At 53.7% G+C, this 16,669-nt stretch overlaps 7 protein-coding genes and 1 non-coding gene across 8 annotated transcripts; 5 read left to right on the forward strand and 3 right to left on the reverse strand.

Moving 5' to 3' along the window:
* Positions 1-81: 81 nt before the first annotated feature.
* On the reverse strand, positions 82-1,585 carry BO87DRAFT_354409 (uncharacterized protein; the record flags this gene model as incomplete). Its single annotated transcript, XM_025621284.1, has 2 exons — positions 1,138-1,585; positions 82-1,046 (listed from the first exon to the last, which is right to left on the reverse strand). The coding sequence occupies exons 1-2, from the start codon at positions 1,298-1,300 to the stop codon at positions 82-84; spliced, it is 1,128 nt and encodes a 375-aa protein (XP_025482361.1). The 5' UTR covers positions 1,301-1,585.
* Positions 1,586-2,271: 686 nt separating this feature from the next.
* On the forward strand, positions 2,272-2,344 carry BO87DRAFT_t109. Its single transcript has one exon. It is a non-coding gene; the product is annotated as a tRNA-Phe (tRNA).
* Positions 2,345-3,312: 968 nt separating this feature from the next.
* Positions 3,313-5,484, forward strand: BO87DRAFT_395112 (transient receptor potential ion channel family protein; the record flags this gene model as incomplete). Its single annotated transcript, XM_025625167.1, has 2 exons — positions 3,313-3,682; positions 3,737-5,484. 2 exons carry the CDS (start codon positions 3,313-3,315, stop codon positions 5,482-5,484), a joined length of 2,118 nt encoding a protein of 705 aa, XP_025482362.1.
* A 622-nt stretch (positions 5,485-6,106) lies between these two features.
* Positions 6,107-8,121, forward strand: BO87DRAFT_423860 (putative alpha-L-rhamnosidase A; the record flags this gene model as incomplete). The annotated part of the gene is made up of 2 exons (XM_025627195.1): positions 6,107-7,207; positions 7,255-8,121. 2 exons carry the CDS (start codon positions 6,107-6,109, stop codon positions 8,119-8,121), a joined length of 1,968 nt encoding a protein of 655 aa, XP_025482363.1.
* Positions 8,122-8,241: 120 nt separating this feature from the next.
* On the forward strand, positions 8,242-10,991 carry BO87DRAFT_452944 (putative glycosyl hydrolase; the record flags this gene model as incomplete). The annotated part of the gene is made up of 2 exons (XM_025628522.1): positions 8,242-9,513; positions 9,579-10,991. 2 exons carry the CDS (start codon positions 8,242-8,244, stop codon positions 10,989-10,991), a joined length of 2,685 nt encoding a protein of 894 aa, XP_025482364.1.
* Positions 10,992-11,006: 15 nt separating this feature from the next.
* On the reverse strand, positions 11,007-13,267 carry BO87DRAFT_374571 (arylsulfatase). The gene is made up of 2 exons (XM_025622810.1): positions 12,898-13,267; positions 11,007-12,836 (listed from the first exon to the last, which is right to left on the reverse strand). Exons 1-2 carry the CDS (start codon positions 13,053-13,055, stop codon positions 11,153-11,155), a joined length of 1,842 nt encoding a protein of 613 aa, XP_025482365.1. The 5' UTR covers positions 13,056-13,267; the 3' UTR covers positions 11,007-11,152.
* Positions 13,268-13,637: 370 nt separating this feature from the next.
* On the reverse strand, positions 13,638-14,888 carry BO87DRAFT_303435 (lactonase family protein; the record flags this gene model as incomplete). The annotated part of the gene is made up of 2 exons (XM_025619246.1): positions 13,638-14,460; positions 14,506-14,888. 2 exons carry the CDS (start codon positions 14,886-14,888, stop codon positions 13,638-13,640), a joined length of 1,206 nt encoding a protein of 401 aa, XP_025482366.1.
* A 571-nt stretch (positions 14,889-15,459) lies between these two features.
* BO87DRAFT_374573 (heme/steroid binding protein) lies at positions 15,460-16,629 on the forward strand. The gene has a single exon (XM_025622811.1). It carries the CDS (start codon positions 15,499-15,501, stop codon positions 16,549-16,551), a length of 1,053 nt encoding a protein of 350 aa, XP_025482367.1. The 5' UTR covers positions 15,460-15,498; the 3' UTR covers positions 16,552-16,629.
* Positions 16,630-16,669: the final 40 nt, after the last annotated feature.

Consider the following 16,669-nt stretch of genomic DNA (forward strand, 5'->3'; position numbering starts at 1 on the left):
GTGGCAGCTCCCGTCATATAAGTCCCCCAGCCTCATAGACTCTCTGCACAATGAGAGTAGTATTACAACCCAACACCCCCTCTACTTAACATCCACATCCCACAACGCCCTCAAGTCCCCCGGCACCCCCCTCCCCAACCCCCCCTTCGCATTCTCATCAACCTGATACACTCTCAACACACCATCCCCATCATGCACCAACGCACACCTATGCGGCACGCCCCTCACCACCTCAAACACCATCTCCAACACCTTCACCAACTTCCGTATCTTCTCCTCATTATCCCTCTCCCACTGCTCCAGCCTCCCCTCCTTCTCCATATTCTGCGCCCTTGCCGGCAGAAACGTCCCGTCAGGCTGATACTGCCCCGTACATAGAATCGGGGTGTGAGAGAACCACATCTGCTCGAGGTTCTTCGAGTTGTCGAGGCGTTTACTCACTGGTCCGGTTTTGATCTCGATGATTCGGTTAGGATGCACTAGCGTGCCGGACTTTATTACCCTGATTTCAGTGGGGGATTGGTGATTGGTATTGGTGGGAGTGTGTGCTGGTGGTGATGGTGGTGGTTTTCCAGGCATACATGCATCCACTTCATACCTCAGCAAGATATGTATCCCGCCGAGGGTATACCGCACGGCTCGGTTATGGATGATGCTGCCGCGAATGTAGCGGGGGTTCCAGGTCGAGGCTTTTTCGAAGGAGTGGCCATACCCCTGGAATTGGCCTACGAAGTTTGTCTTGCTGCTTGTCCAGAGGGAGAGGAGGACGGTGGAGTGGATTACTTCCACGTCGATTCGGAAGGGTTTTTTGCTCGAGCTGACGAAGCCGAGGAGGAGGCGGAGGTTGCGCCGGTCGGTTATCAGGTCGGTTGTGATGAGGTTCACTTTGGGTTTGCCGGTGGTGGTTGTGGTGGTGGTGATGGCGCGGAGGAGAGGTTCCAAGGTGCAGTTGGGGAAGATGAGGCTGTTGGGGTCTAGGATGTATTTTCCTGCGTCGGGGGGGATGTGCATGGGGGTGGTGGGGGGTTTGTAGATGGAGGGGGTTCCTTGGTTTTATTCAGTATTGGTGGGTGGTGGTTTGGGGGATGCTGGGGAAGAGGGTAGATGTGGATTGAGGGTGGGGAGAGTGAGGTCTACCTGGAACTACCATGCTCTTTTCCTTCTTGGGGAGGAGGTTATAGGATGTGATTGTTTTGAGGTCCTTCTTTGTGCAGCTGATGTTGGGGTCGGGGTGGATGCTGTCTAGGGGGATTTCCCCGATGGGGAGGAGGAGGCCCTTGAGGAGGGGAGCTTTGGGCATGGTGCTACTTGGTGGTGATTGAGATGTAGTGGTGGTGGTGGTGGGATATAGGTGAGGTTCGGGAGATGGAGTGAAAGCTCTACACTGGAGATAAAAGTGTAAGGTTAAGGTGTACGCAAGGCTGAATCTGTGATCTGGCCATGTTACCCCGCAGTTCAGGGATACAAAAACAACAACGAATCATGCCAACAAATCTGGAAGTGAATGCGAGTGGCTGTGTTGTACTTAGTCTGTTTTGAATTTTCTTTCTTTGTGTCAGCTTCAAGTCAGTACTTTGTATAAGTGAAGCGGGTGGATGGGTTGGGTTAACGGGCGATTGTTGCTTATTTGCAATTGGGGCCCCTTTTCTTCTCCACTTGGATGGGGCCAGAAGGAGCTCACATGTTGTGACTTTGAACGGGGTTAGTGAGACATACCTGGGTTGGTTATTGGTCATTAGGATTCATGTGTGAGAGGATTATGAGAAAGCATTCGCAACAGTTTCCTTATATGTTAAGTTATAGGATGGATTGTATATATAATGATCAGGGCCCAGTGGAACGCCAGATGAATCGGACACTGACCGTGCTATTGTTCAGATAGGCTCTTTAGCCTCCTGGTGAAACACTTTACTTACTGTCTAGACCCTGTCGCTACTACTATTCAGTCGTACTGACAAGCGCTGGTGATTGTTGGTGCCTAATGATCAGATAATTGATGTTACATCCACACCAGCAGCATCTGATATATAACGGGGCAGTGCTGAAGATCAGCGATGGAGTAATCTCCAGCGAGTGGGGCTCAAGATGAAGTTCGTCTCAGATTCTAGCTTCTAGCTTCTTTAAGGGCATGAACTATGGGTAGGGCCAAAGTACCAGGCACAATATTGGTGGAAAGAGGTACAAAGTCAATGCAGACATGGCTCAATGAATTAAGTACACAATGACCCGTAAAATATAAAGCTTTAAAGTGACGAGTGTAACAAGTACCACGGGACGATGGCGCATCTGGGAGCGCGTCAGACTGAAGATCTGGAGGTGGCCGGTTCAAGCCCGGCTCGTCCCATTCCTTTTTTCATACCTTTTTTTTTTTGTCTACTATCCGTTCCTATTTCTTTGTCTTTTGAGGCCTGCCCCCTCTTCTTCTGCTTATCACTCTTCAATTGCAGACTAAGCTAGATTCTTCACAGCAATCCGTACTCAGATTGTAAAATATTACCCCAAATTACTCCAACACTCTATATCATAAACACCAAGCATACGATCATCCGCCCTACCACACTCAAGCAAGGAGATTTGATCTGTTCCGCCTGTCCCGATGCTTATCTTAGGTTAACTGTCAGGATGATCAGCGGTCCATTATCTTAAATACGCCCAATGAATGGACCCTATCATCCTGTTTGGGGCCAAAGACGGGTACCTGGTAGGATCGCAATAATCATTCCATAATCGAAGGTAGAGCCATCGGGGCATCTGCTCGATGCAGTATCAAAGCGCCAACTCTCTACCGCGTAACGGTTCATCAGCACCATTGTCTCTTCCTAAACTAACCGATTGGTGGTAGGCTTGGTGGTAGCGCCGGAGGAACTCAGTCAGCGTTGGATGGCGATCGGGTCTAAATTTAGCTGGGGGGGATGCGGCCCCGAAAGGGTCCAGCACCAAAGCCTGAGCCCAACCAACAGCCTCCTAGTCCCTTGTAGGTAAACCTGTGTGAATCCATTGACACCCGCTTGGCACCTGCAAAGCCCGCCAACCAGATGGAGAAAAGCCGGGCCTCTTCCTCCAGCGCCACTCGCTCTGCCAACCTCATGTCCCCGTCAGACTTATATCCTGCGTGTGACACTCGTTTTCCTCCCGTCAACTCTTTCGCTACTCTCGACCACACTTCGCTGCATCTTCCTATTTTGCCAGCCATTTGACGACATGTCAGATAGCACGCTGGTGTCAGTCGTTATCCGGAATCGCTAGTTGTTGCCGTCATTCGTTCCCATTTATCTTCACTTCCCCACCCTCCCCTTAAAGTGAGACGTGAGAATGCGCTGGTCAACGTGCCTTACCAGCGCCCTCCTCGCGTCCACAGCACCGCTGGCCGCTGCAACCAGACTCATTGAATCGAATGCTCTGAATATCTGCCAGGATAGCAACAATTTTACTGCCACCTACTTCAGCGTCCGCTTCACTCCCGAAAATCGTTCTTTGGTTCTGAGTTTCGATGGCGTGGCCGCCATCTCCGGCAAAGTCACTGCCGATCTTTCCGTCGACGTCTATGGCTACCAGTTGACTGGTGAGACGTTGGATCCATGTAAAATGAACATAGAGGGTCTCTGTCCGATGAGCGCGGGTGCCATTAACGTTCAGAACACCCCAATCCAGATTCCGGAAGATGTGGTGCGCCGGATCCCGGGTCTGTAGTATCCTGCGCGCATTGATTCATCGTCTAGTGTTAACAATCTTGCAGGTATCGCATACACTGTGCCAGACCTTGATGCCACCGTTCGGGTTTACATCAACTCCACAGATACCGGCACTAGTATTACATGTCTCGAAGCGACCTTGTCGAATGGAAAAACAGTCTACCAGAAAGGAGTCGGATGGACGACAGCGGTGATCTCCGGCATCGGGCTTATCGCTTCAGCTGTCGCAGCTGGTCTGGGCAACTCGAACACTGCTGCCCATGTCGCCGCTAACGTGCTGGCCTTTTTCAGCTTCATGCAATCACAGGCCATGTTTGGGATGATCTCGGTCCACATGCCGCCGATCGTGGAAGCATGGACCCAGAACATGCAATGGAGCATGGGGATCATCCACGTTAAGTTCTTGGATACCATTTGCACCTGGTACCAGAGGGCAACCGGTGGTACGCCGTCGACTGTCTTGTCGGAGCTCTCGACTACGTCTGTTGAAGTTCTCAAAAAGCGATCTTTGGACAGCGTGACCAATGTATTCAAAAGACAATACGCTCAGTCGGAGACCGCCACTACCGGTACCACAGAGGTGCGGGGTATCGATCGCGTGGGATTCAGGGCCGGCATTGAGGGCACCAACATCTTCCTCAACGGCTTCATCTTCTTTGTCTTTTTCGTCGCGGTGGTGATGATTATCGTCGGGTTACTCAAGGTGGGAAGTCGCTTCCTGGCAAAGAAGGGAAAGACCAAGACCGACAAGTTTGGAGACTTTCATGTGTCCAAGGGAATCCTTTATCGGCTTATTTTCATCGGATTTCCGCAGATGTGCGTCCTTTGTCTGTGGGAATTTACGCAGCATGATTCGGCAGCCGAAGTCGTCCTGGCGGTGGTTATGCTAGTTTCCATGATCTGCACGCTCGGCTGGGCTGCCTTCCGAGTTATCATCCTCGCGCGGAGGTCGGTAGCAATGCATCGAAACCCAGCCTATATTCTCTACTCGGATGAGGCCTGTCTGAACAAGCTGGGATTTCTGTATGTACATTACCGAGCCACCGCCTACTACTTCCTCGTGTTCGCGCTACTGTACATCTTCGTCAAGGCGATGTTCATCAGTCTGAGCCAACCGGCGCCGGTTGTGCAGACGGTGGCCATGGTGATTATCGAGACCTCGGCGCTTATTGGAATTAGTATCGTGCGTCCATGGATGGACAAAAAGACCAATGGCTACAACATTGCCATCGCATCCATCAACTTCGCAAATTCCATCCTGTTGCTTTTCTTTTCCAACGTCTTCGACCAGCCCGGCATCGTGACCGGTGTGATGGGCGTCGTTTTCTTTGTGTACAATGCCGCCTTTGCACTGATTCTGCTCTTCCTTGTTCTTTACAGTTCTGTGTACGCCATCTTCTCGAAGGATCCGGACTTGCGCTATCGACCGATGCGGGACGACCGAGGATCTTTTGCCAAGTCGGGGAGCCAGTTGATCACAGAGCTCGATGCGCTGGGTACGACTGCTCGGGGAGAGGGGACTCCGGAGATGTGGAACAAAGGCAGTTTGCTTGATGACACTGGATCTGTTGCCAGCGAGGGGCTGCATCGAAGTCACCAAGATCTGGCCCGGGACACTGCTCCTGGTCGTGAAATGTCTGAGACGCCCGTCAGCCAGGCGAGTTTGTTTCCCATCAGCCGAGGGAGCAGCCCTGTTCATAGAGCGGCGTCACTGAATGCCGCGGGTGTGCGTCGCAGTGTGTTGAGTGACAGCGATAATGCATCTGCGACTCATCCGCATGCAAACCTATGATGGATCTGATGGATAGGACAACTGGGGCGTTATTTTACTTTAAAATGTATCTTAAGTTATATCTTGCGCGTGCTAAATCTATTTGGTCTGGTTTTAACATACGTGAACTTGTAGGTTCTTCTCTGCATAACACCGCGCGGCACACCTCGGGTGTTGTGGATCTTCAGCGACGGGCTAATACGACCCCCGTGGGGTATGCAGCGAACAGACCCTGTAGAGACCATCAGGCAATGCTCGGCGTTTCCGGCTGTCTCCCGTCTCTCTTGCCGAGTCTCCTCTTTCCACTTCTTCTCCTCGTTGTCTCCTCTTTTCATCTATAGGACCCATCTTTTTCAATCTCTCGATCCACTGCCCACATGCCGATGTCTGCCAAGTCATGCATTGCAGTCCGTCTACCAACCAGACAACAGCACGATTGCCTCGTCCCCACGCGCGTCATTTCCATCACCCCGAACCAAGTAGCAGTGGAGACCAGAGATATGCGTCATTGCTCGGAAGGATGATCTACCGATAACTTTGATCGTTGCTACCATCGGCTGTTATTGTACCGACTGAGCTTGATGGCCGATATTTAGCCGTGCAGAAAGCCAGTTTGAGACACCCAATTCACAAGCTCATCACAATGTGGTCTTCCTGGCTGCTGCCGGCCTTACTGGCCACTGAAGCGTTGGCCGTACCTTATGAGGAGTACATCTTAGCCCCGAGCTCTCGCGACTTGGCTCCTGCGTCCGTTCGCCAGGTGAACGGTTCCGTCACCAATGCGGCCGCTTTGACCGGTGCTGGTGGACAGGCCACTTTCAACGGCGTCTCGTCAGTGACATACGATTTTGGCATCAATGTTGCTGGTATCGTGTCTGTGGATGTCGCTTCCGCCTCCTCCGAGTCCGCCTTTATCGGCGTGACCTTCACCGAGTCTAGTATGTGGATTAGTAACGAGGCATGCGATGCTACCCAGGATGCGGGTCTTGACACTCCGCTCTGGTTTGCTGTCGGACAGGGAGCGGGTGTGTATTCAGTGGGGAAGAAGTACACCCGGGGTGCCTTCCGGTATATGACGGTTGTTAGCAACACCACCGCCACGGTCTCCCTCAACAGCGTCAAGATCAACTATACGGCATCTCCCATACAGGACCTCCGTGCGTACACGGGATACTTCCACAGCAATGATGAACTCCTCAACCGCATCTGGTATGCCGGTGCGTATACCTTACAACTATGCAGTATCGATCCCACCACGGGAGACGCTCTGGTGGGACTGGGCGTCATCACCTCGTCTGAGACCATCACGCTGCCGCAGACGGACAAGTGGTGGACCAACTACACCATCACCAATGGCAGCAGTACGTTGACGGATGGAGCCAAACGTGACCGACTTGTCTGGCCAGGTGACATGTCCATTACTTTGGAGAGTGTAGCTGTCAGTACCGAGGATCTGTATAGTGTCCGCACAGCGTTGGAATCTTTGTATGCTCTTCAGAAACCTGATGGCCAACTTCCCTATGCTGGAAAGCCATTCTACGACATGGTCAGCTTCACCTACCATCTGCACAGCCTGGTTGGCGCGGCATCTTATTACCAATACACTGGGGACCGCGCGTGGTTGACCCGGTACTGGGGTCAGTACAAGAAGGGCGTGCAATGGGCATTGTCGAGCGTGGATAGCACAGGTCTGGCCAATATCACAGCTAGTGCTGACTGGCTGAGGTTTGGCATGGGGGCACATGTAAGTACATACCTGAACATCAGTGAGTGCAATGCTAATGAGAACAGAACATCGAAGCGAACGCAATCCTGTACTATGTTCTCAATGATGCCATCTCTCTCGCTCAGGCTCTGAATGACAACGCACCCATCAAAAACTGGACCGCCACAGCAGCCCGGATCAAGACAGTGGCAAACGAACTCCTCTGGGACGACAAGAAGGGACTCTACACCGACAACGAGACTACCACCCTGCACCCGCAAGACGGCAACTCCTGGGCTGTCAAGGCAAACCTGACCCTCTCGGCCAACCAGAGTGCCATAATCTCTGAATCGCTCGCTGCCCGCTGGGGACCATACGGAGCACCCGCCCCGGAAGCAGGCGCAACAGTGTCGCCTTTCATCGGCGGCTTCGAGCTGCAAGCCCACTACCAGGCCGGCCAGCCCGACCGCGCCCTTGATCTACTGCGGTTGCAGTGGGGATTCATGCTGGATGACCCGCGGATGACCAACTCGACTTTCATCGAGGGGTACTCCACGGACGGATCGCTGGTATACGCGCCGTACACCAATACGCCGCGAGTGTCGCACGCGCACGGGTGGTCCACGGGCCCGACGTCAGCGTTGACCATCTACACGGCCGGGTTGCGTGTCACCGGACCAGCGGGTGCGACCTGGCTGTACAAGCCACAGCCGGGCAATTTGACCCAAGTTGAAGCTGGGTTTAGTACCCGGCTGGGGTCGTTCGCGTCAAGCTTCAGCAGATCAGGGGGTAGATATCAGGAATTATCGTTCACCACGCCGAACGGGACGACTGGCTCGGTGGAGTTGGGGGATGTGAGCGGACAGTTAGTCTCGGACCGGGGAGTGAAGGTGCAGTTAGTGGGAGGTAAGGCAAGTGGACTGCAGGGTGGGAAATGGCGGTTGAATGTGTAATGATTAGCAGTGAGCTGAATATATGACGAGGTCGGTGTGATGCCTAAGTTCACTACGGCAATATAAATGTTGAGCATTCTCTCTAATTTGCCAAATCCACACCTACAAAGATAAATCAAAATGAACCTCCTACTCCTCCTCTCATCCCTCCTCACTATCACAACAACAGCCACAACCCTCATCCCCCACCCAGGAAACCGCATCACCATCCCAACCTGGCACATCCAACCCACCACCAACACCACAAACCCCCCAAATACACTCAACCTCAACCTCACCACCCCAGATTCCCACTCCACAATCCTCGCCACCCTCCTCCACCCCCAAAACCAACCGAACCCCATCATCCCCCCTTACAACGAATCCGCCCTCTTCCACAGCACCATCCTCTCCACTATCCCCACCACCCCCTTCCAATCCCCCTGGCTCTACACCACCACCATCACCGTCCCACATTCCCACTCAAACACAACCATCATCCTCTCAACCCACGGCATCTCCTCCCGCGGGGACATCTTCATCAACGGCGCCCAAATAGGTTCTATATCTGGTGCCTATAACGGCCAGGAATATGATATATCCCCACAGCTAAGAGAGGGGGTAGAGAATGAGGTGCAAGTGAAAGTGTACCCCGTGGATTATACAAGGGATTTTGGTGTCGGATGGGCGGATTGGAATCCCCCGCCGCCGGATATGGGCATGGGGGTTTGGAGGGGGGTGGAGGTTAGGGGGGTATATGGGGTTGCCGTGCAGGGGGTGAGGGTTGTTGTTGTTGATGAGATAGAAGGGGGTAGTGGGGGAAAGGATGTAAAGGTGAGGGTTAGGGTTGATGTGAGGAATTGGGGGGAGAGGAGTGTCAGGGGTGTGTTTGGGGGGAGGGTGTTTGATAATACTACTGATGATACTAGTTCTGGAGTGCAGTTTGCTGAAGCTGTCACTCTACGAGGTGGGGAAGTTACTACAGTTGAAGCAGAAGTTACCATCAAGAATCCAAAGATATGGTGGCCCGCTACCTGGGGAAAACAGGACATGTACACTGTCTCTGCGAACTTCACTCTCAGTGACGGAACATTATCTGATACAGCGGAGTGCTCATTCGGGATCCGGTCTGTCACTGCGACATTCACCCACCACGGAGACGAAAAAGACGTCTCGTTCAGAGTGAACGGATACCCCTTCCACGTCCGAGGCGCAGGATACAGTCCTGACATTTTCCTCCGGTTTGATATTGATCGAGTACGCACACTCCTACAAGCCGTGCTAGACATGGGGCTTAACACCATCCGACTTGAGGGAAAACTCGAACACCCACAGTTCTATGATCTGGCCGATAGAATGGGCATCATGGTGTTGGCGGGGTGGGAGTGTTGCGATAAGTGGGAGGCGTGGGAGGTATACCTTCCCTTTCTATACCCTAACCCATACTCTCGTCATAGAGTATACTAAATAAACGATAGTACAACACCGACCTCTCAAAAAACTACCCCTGGACAAACCACGACTACCTAACCGCCACCTCAATGCTCACCCACACATCCCTCACACTCCAACCCCACCCCTCCATCCTCGCCTTCCTCCTCGGCTCCGACTACCCCCCCAACCCCCGTGCTTTTACCCTCTACACCACAGCCCTAAACCACTCCGACTGGACCGCCCCCATCATCTCCTCCGCTTCAGCCCGCATCCACCCCTCCGGCATGAAAATGCTCGGTCCTTACGACTGGGTGCCCCCCAACTACTGGTACGGGGAGCGCCTCGGCGCAGCATACGGCTTCGGCTCAGAGCAAGGCGCGGGTGTAGGGACTCCCGAACTACCCAGTCTGCGACGGTTTCTCTCCGAGGAAGAGCTAGATCGTCTATGGAAGGAGAAGAATGCAGCGATGTACCATATGTCTCCTGCTGGATCGCAGTTCCATACAAGGGGGGTGTATAATGCTGCGCTGTGGGGGAGATTCGGCAAGCCGACGTCGTTGGAGGAGTATGTGTTTCTGGCGCAGGTGGTGGATTATGAGGCTACCAGGACGGAGTTTGAGGCGTTTGCGGTGAGGCAGAATAGATCTGGGGGTGCTACTGGTGGTAATGGAGGGGGTAGGGCGGCGACGGGCGTGGTGTACTGGATGTTGAATAGTGCGTGGCCGAGTTTACATTGGCAATTGGTTGATTATTATTTGAGGAGGGGAGGGGCGTATTATGGGGTGAAGGTTGGTGCGAGGGGGGTGCATGTTGCGGTGGATTATGAGAGTGGGGAGGTGTATGTGGTGAATCATGGGGTGAAGAGGGGGGAGGGGTTGGTGGTTGTTGTTGATGTTGTGGGGTTGGATGGGAAGAGGTTGTATCATGAGGAGGTGAAGGGTGTGGTTATGGGTCCGACGATGTCGAAGAAGGTTACTTCTATCATTCCTTGGGTTGGGGGGTGGGATGGGGTAGTCTTTCTGAGACTATTACTGAAGGAGAGTGGGGGTAAGGTGCTGAGTAGGAATGTGTACACCCTCCCTGCGCAACTTGATGTTCTGGATTGGGATGAGTCGACGTGGTATACTACGCCTGTTAGTGATTATGCGAATTTCTCGGCGTTGAGGGGGTTGCCTACGGTGGAGGTGGGAGTTAGTGGGAAGGTGGGTGGTGGTGGAAGGGTGAGTGTCACGTTGGAGAATCGGGATAAGGTGCCGGCGTGGTTTGTGAGGATCAGCATGGTGGATGAGGCTGGTGGGGAGGTGGATGTGTGGTGGGAGGATAATTATGTGAGTGTGTTGGGGGGAGAGAAGGTGGTTGTGAGTGGGAGGGTGGATAACAGTGGGAAAATGGGGATAGGGAGGATGAGGGTTGTGGTGGAGGGGGGAAATGTGCGGAGGAGGGGATGCTATATTTGATGATATGCTAGGATATTCGAATCTAAATAATTCTGAGTATGTTGATGAGTAGTATCCACATCTATACTATATCAACTGTATTTAGATACAAGTCCAAATTTAACTCCCATATACCCAAACCACGAAAGATTATGACCAGCATAATACCCAACTGCATCACACTAAAACTGCTTCACCGTCTTCTGCAACCCCCCAAACCTCAACGGCTTTCTCGTATACTTGTCCGGCTCCTCCCTCGCCCCCTTCTTCCAATAGTCAAACTCCATCCACACATTCTCCTTCATCTGCTCGTCCATGGCCTCGAGGAATTCACCCAGATCCGGACTCAGCGGGATAACTCCCGTCTCAAGCACGTACTGATCCCACAACTTCAGCAACACCTTCATCCTCTCTGGCTCATTCTCGGCCAAGTCGTGCACTTCGCCCGGATCGTTCCTCAGATTATACAGCTGCCAGCGCTCTGGTCCCTTCGGTTTCGGGATATACACAATCTTCCAGTCGCCGTAGCGCAGCGCCGCACGACCACAGGTCTCCCAGCCCTGGATGAAGTCCTCTGGGTGGATGCGCGCGGCGCTGCCATTGGCCCAGGGGTAGATGGACTTCCCGCGCATGGGAACAATCTCCCGTCCCTGGTATGTCGGTGCGGGGTGCTTGAGACCGGCCATATCCAGAATAGTAGGGGCGAGGTCCATGACCGTGGCGAACTGGTCTGTTATAGCACCAGCCTGGACTTGAGGAGACGTCTGTACTGAAGTAGGGAATCTAGCAAGGAAGGGAACGCGAACGCCTCCCTCCGTAGTGTATGCTTTATACAATCTGGACGGAGCGGTAGCTGCCTGCGCCCACCGCGGGCCGTACCAGATGAATGAGTTGTAGTTGCCCAGGTTCTCGAGAGAATTGTCGTAGTATTTCTGAAGATGAGGGAGGACTCCACTCTTCACCAGAGGGTATGCTTCGTAGGCTGCGCCCTCAGCACCATTGTCAGACATGAAGCAGACGAACGTATTGTCCAGCTCGTCAATGGAGGCAAGATAGTCGACGACCTTGCCGACGTTGGCGTCGATACATTCAACCATACCGGCGAAGACTTCCATCGCGGTGGAGGACATTTTTTGTTCCTCTGGGGAGAGCTCAGACCAGGGCTTGGCCTCGTCTTCCTCTGCAACCACAGGATGAGGCTCGACGCTGTCAGGAATCATGCCGAGGGCTTTGAGACGCTCGAGACGGCGTTGGCGCAGGACATCAGGACCTTCATCGTAGACGCCACGGTAGTGGTCGATGTACTCGCGGGGAGCTTGCAGGGGCCAGTGGGGCGCTGTGAAGGGGAGGTAGGCGAAGAAGGGCCGGTCATCGCCACGCTCATGCCAGTCTTTCAGGTAATCACGCATCTTGTCGCCGTAGCCGTCGGACGAGTACCATCCATCTGGGAGCTTCTTAACGTATTGGTCGTCTTCCGTGTGCAGGGCGATGTAACTAGCTTCGAGGAAGGTAGGGGTCTCGTCGGCGCCTTGAAGCTGGGGCTCGAAGGCGTAGTGGTTAGAGCAGGCTGGGAGATGAGCGAGGGAACGGTCGAAGCCGCGACGGTAGGGAGAGCGCTCTGGGGTCAGACCCAGGTGCCATTTGCCTGCCATCAGGGTGTGGTAGCCTCCGTCACGGAGGACTTCGGGGAGAGCAACGACGCGCTCGTTGAGGTAGCCTTCGTAACCGGGCATACCGCGCTGAGGAGCGGTGCTCATGCCGCCGCCCTTAGGGTCATTTTGGCCAGAAATGTTGGTCCATTCGACGAGGTTACCCAGACCGGCGATGTGGTGGTCGGTGCCGGTCATGATCATGGCGCGGGTGGGACTGTAGTTCTTTATTAGAATGGGTTGAAAGTAGGACGCATGTATACAAGAAGGGAACGTACGAGCATGCTGCCGCAGCGTGAAAGTCTGTAAAGCGAACGCCCTCCTGGGCCAGACGGTTGAGGTTGGGAGTGCGAATCTCTCCGCCAAAGCAACCAATGTCAGAGAAGCCCAGATCGTCGGCGACGACTACGAGGAAGTTGGGGCGTTTCGGAGCCATGATGTACGATATGGACAAGAGACTAAGATGCAAGACTCACAGCTGATTACAGGCGACAAGACAGAGGGTATTGGGGTATTTAAGTGGCATCTACCCCGTACTGCCCATCGGCTCTCGGCTGAGGCACGCGGCCTCGCCATTAAGCGCAACCAGAAACCAGAATTGATGGCGGGAGAGTATCAAATGGAGAGGGGCATCACCATCCGATTGGCAAACCGCGTGAGGAGACGGTCAATCCGCAGTCAATCCGCATGTTGGAGCCAATGAGCGGATCACGCCATGATCCCCGCTTCTCACGCACTCGGCTGTCGGCTGCCTTGCCTTTTACGATCCTGGTCGGATGATCACTAAGTTGCTGTCTCCTCAAGAAGTAGAGTGGCAACTGACCGGAAAAGTTTTGGGATAGAGGCAAGTTGCCCGTTTTTGAGGGTTATTGCATCGCTAGTTATACCCTCAATGCCATTTATACTTCCGACCCGTGATAATCGATGCTTATCGGCTATTATTTTAACAACGGTGGTCTACGATACAGATAGTTCTGACAGATACTGGGGAATGCATAGTATCATATTATGATGTGGTCTACTCATCCCATACCACACTGCTCAACCCCGTTGATGTTCCAACCACCCCCGGTTCGCCGATCTGCACATTCGCCACCTCATCCCCCAGCTTTCCAGTCTGCGGGTCCCGCGTTACAATCGCAACATTCGACGACGATTGATCGCCAATCGCAACCAAATCTCCCGCCTTGTTGATCACAAACGTCCGGGGTACCTTGCCGTAGGATGAGGTGAGCTCATTCAAGGTGACCGTGTTATTTGAGGAATGGTCCAGATTCGCCATTGAGTCGTTGGGAGCGAAGCCTTGATCGCTCCGGATCGACACATACAACGAGTTGCCCGCTTGGCGGATTTCCGATGGCGTAGCCCCGTCCGGTAGCTGGCCGTCGGTGTATGGCTCGAACGACTGAAACTCGTCAAAGCTGAGACAGCCGTCGGATGTGTAGGAGACCGTAAACCCTTTGAAGTGTCCGTCCAGCTCATCGACGATATACAAGATCTGACTGTCTTGCTGCCGGGTCTTTAGTCGTCTGGTGAGTGTAGAGTGCTCTGTCTGCCAGAACAGGCCATGTCGGGGTCCACTGCCCTCTGGATAAGTCAGATCAGGGCAGGCCCCGTCCAACTCACCAGTAGACTTGTCGATGGCGTACACACGGACGAGATCCGCTCCCAGATCCGGCACGAGTATAAAGGATCCAGTCGGGTCCAAGAGAACTTGGTGAGGATGAGGCGCATTCTGCTGCGGGTTCTGTTTGGTTTCTGAGAGGGTGTAGCGGAAAACCTGGAGGTTCTCATCCCCATCATTCAAAGGGAGACGGAATGTGGACATCGCGGAGCCACCACTGCAAACATTAGGCCATAATCATCAAGCCTAGGAAGACACATACTAGTGAGCGATGGCTAGATATTGAGCACCGTCATCACCGTTATAAAAGATACTGTTCACCCCGCCCCCCGGTGCCGCAGCAGTGGCTATCTCCGTAAGGGTGCCGTCCTGGTCGGCCGCCAGAGTGGTCAGAGATCCATTGGTGGACGCATCACCAGACTCATCGGAGCAGTAAAGAATGCGCGAGGCCGAGTCGAAGGTGAGCCAGCTGGGCATCGAGCCACAAGTCTTGAGCGAGGAGGCGATGGACAGGGCGTAGGTGCCGTCGTTGTCCTGAAGGGAGAGGCTGTAGACGGACCCGTCATAGTGGGTAGCGTAGAGGTTGGTTGCTGTCGCCAAAGACAGACATGTTGCCAGCCAACTGAGAGCAAGTTGTCGACCCATGTTGATTTTAGGTGGTCTGATGCATCGAGGGATGATGAGGTCAATAAATACCCACCGCACGGGGCCAGGAATGGATCTGCATTCTGCGGGTGAATTATTCCAGGGACGGTAGGAGCGCTGCAGCTGCATGTCTACTGTCAGTAATGTAGAGAAACTCTGTAGCCGAGGGTAGAAGCCTCTGTACTGAAGTACAGCTTCTCCTCCCTGTCTCAGTCTAGCCAGCCATTCTGTTTAGTTACCAATCATTATGGACAAACTGATGGAATCCCTTGCTTTGCTTTAAGACCATCTGCACATGGGTGTGCTTGTAGCAGCTGAATTAAGTCTTTCCATACAAAGTTAGCATACCATGACCTAACTAAGGCGAGAGGAGTAAAGAAAGTCAAGAGACATCGCTTGCATACACCTTCCTGATCAGGGGCATCTAACCAGGCCTATCGCAGGACCAAACAGTGCAAACACTTGAACCCTGGATAATGTGTATATTACTAAGCATACGTACCGGAGATCCGGAGATATCACGTGGCGATGTTCTCCGCGGTTCCTGGTATGTGGCTTACAAGCCAACATCGCCAGTAACTCACTCACTATACTGAGACTACACTCCAGCATGGGCTGGGTCGGGGTCGCCACACTCATTGCAACAGCATGCTTTTTGCTGTACCGCTATCCCCCCGGAACCTGGGCTCCTGAGCCCCCGGCATCCGAACCACTCCCGAAGCCCGTCAACCCCCCTGCGGCTCGCGCGACAGAGAAAACACCAGTCAACGGCGAAGCAAAGCCCCCTAACGATGAAGATGATGCTGCGAGCGACACCCAGACCACTCCCAAGGCAGTTCCATCCAGCGCACCTGCGGTGGAAGTACCCTCTTTTCGGCTCGACGACAGCGCCGATCAATCCCGCCCCTCAGTACCGCAAATCCAGACCAGCGCTCAAACTCAAACCACGATGAAACCACCATCTCAACCCCTAACTCAGACGAAGATGGCAGACAGCACTCTTATGCCTCCCCCGCCCCCACCACAGCAATCGAACCCCGCAAAGAGCTCCTCCCTTATGCCTCCTCCGGCCCCGCCGCGTCTCCGTCCGATCGCATCGCAGACTACTTCTGCGCCCTCCCTCGCACCGGGGCGATATCCCCCACGCCCAAATAATACCACGAGCTCGAGTTCATTGCGCCCACCACCCTCCGCTGCTGCTTCCCTGCGCGCCCCGCCGAGCAGCGGCCTCTCGAGCAGCACGCTCGCCCCGACGAAGGTGACCAAACCATCTAGCTCTTCGAAACGAGCGGTTCTCGAACCGGGATACTCGCCGTTAGACTGGGCGGCCTTGACATCCAACCCGAACAACAAGTTGCGGGGAGAGAACCTCCCTCCGACACTGATCCGAGTAACGCCTTCGATGCTGAAAGCACAGAATGGCCGCAAGGGCATGGACGCTTGGACATCATATCAGGGGAAAGTCTACAACATTACACCGTACCTCCCCTTTCACCCCGGCGGCCGGGGAGAGCTTCTCCGCGGCGCGGGCAAAGACTCAGGGAGATTATTCTTCGATATCCACCCCTGGGTGAACTGGGACGCTATACTGGGAGAATGTCTCGTGGGGATACTCGTCTCCGAGAACGACGAGTCGGATAATAAGCTAGATGCGATGGATTAATCCCTGTATACATAGACTCATGCTGTTGATCCGTGTACCTATTCTACACTTTAGAAGATGATACCCTAGACGATACAAATAGAACAGAATCATATCGTTATACCCCACAATCCCATAA

Source organism: Aspergillus neoniger, assembly GCF_003184625.1.
Source record: "Aspergillus neoniger CBS 115656 unplaced genomic scaffold BO87scaffold_8, whole genome shotgun sequence".
NCBI lineage: Eukaryota > Fungi > Ascomycota > Eurotiomycetes > Eurotiales > Aspergillaceae > Aspergillus > Aspergillus neoniger.